Here is a 6588-nt window from a genome sequence, read left to right as displayed (position 1 = left end):
CACTGAATACCATGCTGAGTGCCATGTCTAATATCGACCCTAATATCACCCATAATATTGGCCCTAATATCAACCCGAATATCACCCTCCCGAATGCTACACCGAATGCCACATCTAATGAAATCTCTATCTCACAGCTGGTCACATCCTATTCAATTTATATGGATAACTACTTTACATCAGTTCCTTTATTCAAAGAACTCCGTCAACAGGAGTATGGAGCATGTGGAACCACTCATTCAAACCAGGTTCCAGCAGCACTAGATGAGCTTTGAGAGCATTCAAATTCCATACTCTGAAATACTCTGCATGTCATTGAAAAAGAGAATGTTCTCTGTCTTGCCTGGCAAGATAATAATATGGTATTGGCACTAACTACGATTCATTCATTGGACGCAGTTATTGAATGTACTTGTAAAGGCTCAGGGGAACTCTCAATCAATGTCAATATTGTTAGAAAAGTCTTTAAAGGTCAATCACAAAAGAAGCTGAAAATCCCATTGATTATAGGTGATTATAATCATCATATGAATGGGGTACATCTAGCAAATCAATACTGAGCAGCATATACTAGTCATAGAGTCATCTATCACACCTGGCTTTCTATTCTCTACTGACTTATTGATTCCGCAGCTATTAATGCATACCGGCTTCAATATCTATATATGAAGCAGCAGAGGATTTCAGTGAAGGATCTTTCTTCTCATATAAGCTTTCATGAGAAGCTTTACCAGGAACTCTTTGAATTCACATCTAGGATTCATGATAATCTATCAAGGGAATGATCAAATTCTAATCTAAATCATCAACGGATTTCTCTTCCAAAGCAGCGTGTTTGTGCCTGGTGTCAATATAAATGAAAGATTGGCCAGCAGAAATATAAAAAGATAGGGAGATCAAGTTCTGACTGTTCAGAGTGTCAAAATACCCTTTTATGTTTGAAAACTCAATGTTGGGCGGAATTTCATAGTATATCCTAATATCTATTTACGCGGATCCTTAATTAGGGTTTATATATAACCCTAATACCAATGAATACTCAAAAATACACTGATTATTCAATGAGATCTCGTATAATATACACTAATGAAACCACGCTAATTTTGCACAAACCTACGGACGAGGCGATAGTTGAAGCCTCATTCTTGGTGATGCTTTCATTTATGTTGTTGTCTGTGCTCTTGCTCACACTTCTGGCCATTCTGGGACTGCATGTGCTGTTGAATCTGATGTGGGTTTCACCCTGCTGGCTCTCCATCTCTGACTCCTGGTTGGACGGGTTTGACGTCCAACGGCTTAGGGTCCAGCGTGTTCGACTAATGTTTGTTTTTCTCTGTTTAAAATCACTCCAGAATGAAGCCTTTCAGTTTTTTTATATATTTTGCTATTTTTATTTACTTTGTTGATCTAGTAACCCTAACCGCTCCGTTGCCTGGGTGAAAATATAGATATTTAGTTGGGTCTGGTTGGGTTGATGGCTTACCCCATCAAACATCGCACCTCAACTCATTGACTTTGACACCACAATGTAACCCCTTCCCGGCGGAATTATCGCTTTTGATTTGGATATGTTGTATTTCATATCCACTACGGCCTACATGCAAAGTTTGAAGTCAATTGACTCCGTGGTTGATTGGACGTTCAACGTCTGAAACCAAATGGAATGTACGTCCAATCTGCCCTGCTCTGATTGGTCGGTTTTCTAACCCTGAATGGAATGGACGTCCATTCCACCCCCACCTGTTGGATAGGGTCCAGCGTGTTCAACTCCCAACGGGTTAATGCGCTCCTGGGACGGTTTGACGTCCAACGGGTTTGACGTCCAACGGGTTTGACGTCCAACGGGTTTGACGTCCAACGGGTTTGACGTTCAACGGGTTTGTGTCCAGCGTGTTCGACTTCCTCATCCAACGGGTTCGACGTCCAACGGGTTTGGGTCCAGCGTGTTCAACTCCCAACGGGTTAATGCGCTCCTGGACGGGTTTGACGTCCAACGGGTTGGGTCCAGCGTGTTCGACTTCCTCATCCAACGGGTTCGACGTCCAACGGGTTGGACGGGTTCGACATCCAACGGGTTGGGTCCAGCGTGTTCAACTCCCAACGGGTTAATGGGCTCCTTGGACGGGTTTGACGTCCAACGGGTTTGACGTCCAACGGGTTTGACTTCCAACGGGTTGGGTCCAGCGTGTTCGACTTCCTCATCCAACGGTTTCGACGTCCAACGGGTTGGGTCCAGCGTGTTCGACTTCCTCATCCAACGGGTTCGACGTCCAACGGGTTTGGGTCCAGCGTGTTCAACTCCCAACGGGTTAATGCGCTCCTGGACGGGTTTGACGTCCAACGGGTTTGACGTCCAACGGGTTGGGTCCAGCGTGTTCGACTTCCTCATCCAACGGGTTCGACGTCCAACGGGTTGGACGGGTTCGACATCCAACGGGTTGGGTCCAGCGTGTTCAACTCCCAACGGGTTAATGCGCTCCTTGGACGGGTTTGACGTCCAACGGGTTGGGTCCAGCGTGTTCAACTCCCAACGGGTTAATGGGCTCCTGGGACGGGTTTGACGTCCAACGGGTTTGGGTCGAGCGTGTTCGACTTCCAACGGGTTAATGCGCTCATCCAACGGCTTCGACGTCCAACGGGTTTGACGTCCAACGGGTTTGACGTCCAACGGCTTGGGTCCAGCGTGTTCGACTAATGTTTGTTTTTCTGTGTTTAAAATCACTCCAGAATGAACCCTTTCAGTTTTTTTATATATTTTGCTATTTTTATTTACTTTGTTGATCTCATTCTGTACCTGCATATGGTTTTGTGATGACATCCAACCCTGACTGAGACATGGAGTCCAGCTGTGTTGGGTCTGTCAGTGCTTTCACATGGTCCGTATAGTTCCTCCAACATACTGACATTCAGATTGCCGCCAACACATGTAGCCATTGTGGATGAGCGGCTCATGTATTGGTTTGTTCAATTCTGTGGATAATATCAACTGCCTGAGATCATGCGCGATATGATCCCACCGTTGAATTATCTGCTTGATACTCTGTGTGGCTGTATACTTTAACTGATGAGTTGAACCCTTCAAATGCCGTTCAATTTCTGTTGGCCATACTGCATACTTGCATTGACGGCATATGATGATGGGGTATGATTCACACTGAATGAAAAATTGATGTTCCATGTTAATGAAGTCAGTGTATTCTTGAGTTGATATATATATATATATATATATATATTCTTTGAAAATGAAGTATAAACACACTTCACTCGGCAATGATAATTTGCTCTAAATTTAAGTTTTGTAATGCTTCTAAGCAATTGCAGATCAATACTTAAATGTATGATGTTAATTTCTGTCTGATTGTTATTTCGCTGATCTGTGACCGTTTTGATGATGGTAGTTGCCCTGGGGCGAAATATATATATTTAATATTGATAACTCTGCAAAACAACTTATCTACCTTAATGTTGTAATAATATGATTTTCTGATGAAATTATGTCTTGAAATTAAATATCATACTCTGTATATATAATATAACTGGCTCCTGAAGTTTAAGGTCTGGTTGTGATGAGTTGTCTATGAAAATATAATATTATACATTTTATAACGGAGGTGAAAGGCTGATTTGTATTGAAATTTATAAAGATGACAGCTAGCTGCTGAAGTTGGAAATCTGGTCATAATGAATTGCATGAGAAAAATATATATCTTTAATCATTTATAGCTCTATGTTGTCATCTATTTCTACTGTTACATATGATGGCTGCTGTTTTTGAGCCTTTCTGCTAACGCTCTTTTCCATGTTCCGTGCCCGCTTTCGCACCCCTGGGCCTGGGTTAAACCCCAGGAATTCATGATTGCATGAGAAAAATATATATCTTTTATCATTTATAGCTCTATGTTATCATCTATTTCTACTGTTACATATGATGGCTGCTGTTTTTGAGCCTTTCTGCTAACGCTCTTTTCCATGTTCCGTGCCCGCTTTCGCACCCCTGGGCCTGGGTTAAACCCCAGGAATTCATGCCACTCCCGGCTGACAGCCTGGTACCGCACACGCCGTGCCTCAATGTGGCCTGGTGCCTCCTGCAGCCCCCGCGCATATACTGTACCTGCAGCCCAGGATCCATGGCCTGCCTGCTGGTCTACTGCCGCATCATCTGCCTCATATTCCCGCTTGAACCCTCCACAGGACAGGTGCATACGCGAGATGGCAATGGCGGCATGCCGCCAAGGGATTACATTGAGCTTGGTCTGGAGGTGTGTCTTTGCCTCGCGCTGAAGCACCACCCGCAGCCGGCTGCTGTCCCACGGTCCATGCCCCCGCGGCCAGAGAAATGGTGACCGCAGCCCCCCTTGGCTATCACTGTCTCCATATGCAAGCCGCTGGACCGCCCGCGCGAACCACCAGCTCACTGACCTCTGCTGGCAGATAGCGGTGGATGATCTTTGTGGAGTTGGTCATGCTGTAGCCTTTGTGATAGGTTGTCACCATGCTCACCAGCCCATGTTCAATAAAAATGCTGCGGTGGCGGCCGCAGACCGTGTTACTGTGCCGTATGCTGAGCAGCTCTGTGGCCCGCGCAGGCTGGCCCCCAGTGAGATGAACCACAAGAAGCAGCTGCTCAAGAAATCCATCCACCTGCTGCAGATAGTCATCTACCACTGCTGTGTCCCAGACCACCTGATGATCAGATGGCCGTACAGCTACCCACTCTGCCCGGAGCCTGTCTGTTGTGAGGACTCGGTCCAGCAGCCATCGCTCCCCTGTGGTTGGAAGGGCCTTGCAGTTCTGCGGTGCTTGAAGGAAGTTCCAGCCGCGCTGATTGTTTGTAGGGCTGTCCGCCAGCTGGGCCAGTGCCAGGCGTGGCACTACCACCTCCCGTGCTTCCTCTTCATGAACAAGAAAGAGCTGCTCAAGCTTGTGCTGTGTCAGCTCCACCTGCGTGCGCACGAAGCGCCGGAGCCCTGCTATGCTTAGATGCAGCTCTCTATAGCTTAGAGTCTGCTGGTCATCGCTCCAGTAGACATACCCTAGACTCGTGGTGGTGTTCTGCACTCGCTTGCCGAATGTCCGCAGCCGGGTCACCCAGCCAAAGGGGGCAGCCACTCCTGGGAGGAGGAAGCGTTCACGCATGGCATCCAGCGCATCTGCAGGGTGCTCCACCTGCCCATCCTCGGCCATCTGAACTGCCTGCTGTACCACCAGCATCTGTGCCATGAGATATGAGAAGGGAAGAGGGAGCTCGACTGTGACCGGGCCCCACTGCGGGCACGCGGAGGCGGGAGCGGGAGCACGCACGGGCGGCCAATCAGGGACGGAGAAAATCGGACGGGGGCGCGTCGGACCACGCACTATGTAGAACTTGGATAGTTTAACCCTAACCCTATAACCTTCAACGGGCATGTCCAGCGGGTTTGACTTTTAAATGGTTTCATCCCACTGGTTTGGGTCCAACGGGTTGACGGGTTCGTTCAACCGGTTCGACCCCTGAACACCCCTCACTCTAACCCTGACTCTGACCACCTCATCCTCCCCCCCAGCCTCTACCCTCACTCTTTGTAACCCTAACCCTGGCCCATTATTGTATGGGATAATGCTCTTTAAAACTCCAATATTTTTGAACCCCCCCCTCTACCTTCTGATATAATCGTCCAGCGTGCTCGACTTCCAACAGGTTGATGGGTTCATCCAACGGGTTCGGGTCCAATGGGTGAATGGGCTCCTTGGACGGGTTTGACGTCCAACGGCTTTGGGTCCAGCGTGTTCGACTAATGTTTGTTTTTCTGTGCTTAAAATCACTCCAGAATGAAGCCTTTCATTTTTTTTATATATTTTGCTATTTTAATTTACTTTGTTGATCTTGCACCGCTTTGCACCGCTCCGTTGCCTGGGGTGAAAATATAGATATTTAGTTGGGTCTGGTTGGGTTGATGGCTTACCCCATCAAACATCGCACCTCAACTCATTGACTTTGACACCACAATGTAACCCCTTCCCGGCGGAATTATCGCTTTTGATTTGGATATGTTGTATTTCATATCCACTACGGCCTACATGCAAAGTTTGAAGTCAATTGACTCCGTGGTTGATTAGACGTTCAACGTCTGAAACCAAATGGAATGTACGTCCAATCTGCCCTGCTCTGATTGGTCGGTTTTCTAACCCTGAATGGAATGGACGTCCATTCCACCCCCACCTGTTGGATAGACATGGAGTCCAGCTGTGTTGGGTCTGTCAGTGCTTGTACATGCTCCGTATAGTTCCTCCAACATACTGACATTCAGATTGCCGCCAACACATGTAGCCATTGTGGATGAGCGGCTCATGTATTGGTTTGTTCAATTCTGTGGATAATATCAACCGGCCGAGATCATGCGCGATATGATCCCACCGTTGAATTATCTGCTTGATACTCTGTGTGGCTGTATACTCTAACTGATGAGTTGAACCCTTCAAATGCCGTTCGATTTCTGTTGGCCATACTGCATACTTGCATTGACGGCATATGATGATGGGGTATGATTCACACTGAATGAATAATTGATGTTCCATGTTAATGAAGTCAGTGTATTCTTGAGTTGATAT

General features: G+C 46.9%; 3 protein-coding genes across 3 annotated transcripts; all 3 read right to left on the bottom strand.

Annotated features, from left to right (window-relative positions):
- Positions 1-1054: 1054 nt before the first annotated feature.
- On the bottom strand, positions 1055-2934 carry HCAG_02098 (predicted protein; the record flags this gene model as incomplete). The annotated part of the gene is made up of 5 exons (XM_001545001.1): positions 1055-1316; positions 1501-1594; positions 1708-1740; positions 2032-2706; positions 2901-2934. The coding sequence occupies 5 exons, from the start codon at positions 2932-2934 to the stop codon at positions 1055-1057; spliced, it is 1098 nt and encodes a 365-aa protein (XP_001545051.1).
- Positions 2935-3887: 953 nt separating this feature from the next.
- HCAG_02097 (predicted protein) lies at positions 3888-5406 on the bottom strand (the record flags this gene model as incomplete). Its single annotated transcript, XM_001545000.1, has 2 exons — positions 3888-4424; positions 4501-5406. The coding sequence occupies 2 exons, from the start codon at positions 5404-5406 to the stop codon at positions 3888-3890; spliced, it is 1443 nt and encodes a 480-aa protein (XP_001545050.1).
- A 438-nt stretch (positions 5407-5844) lies between these two features.
- On the bottom strand, positions 5845-6311 carry HCAG_02096 (predicted protein; the record flags this gene model as incomplete). The annotated part of the gene is made up of 4 exons (XM_001544999.1): positions 5845-5890; positions 5960-6053; positions 6167-6199; positions 6278-6311. 4 exons carry the CDS (start codon positions 6309-6311, stop codon positions 5845-5847), a joined length of 207 nt encoding a protein of 68 aa, XP_001545049.1.
- Positions 6312-6588: the final 277 nt, after the last annotated feature.

The sequence above is a fragment of the Histoplasma capsulatum genome, genomic scaffold (assembly GCF_000149585.1).
Source record: "Histoplasma capsulatum NAm1 scaffold_1 genomic scaffold, whole genome shotgun sequence".
In the NCBI taxonomy this organism is placed as follows: Eukaryota; Fungi; Ascomycota; class Eurotiomycetes; order Onygenales; family Ajellomycetaceae; genus Histoplasma; species Histoplasma mississippiense.
This window is presented reverse-complemented; position numbering and strand designations above follow the sequence as displayed.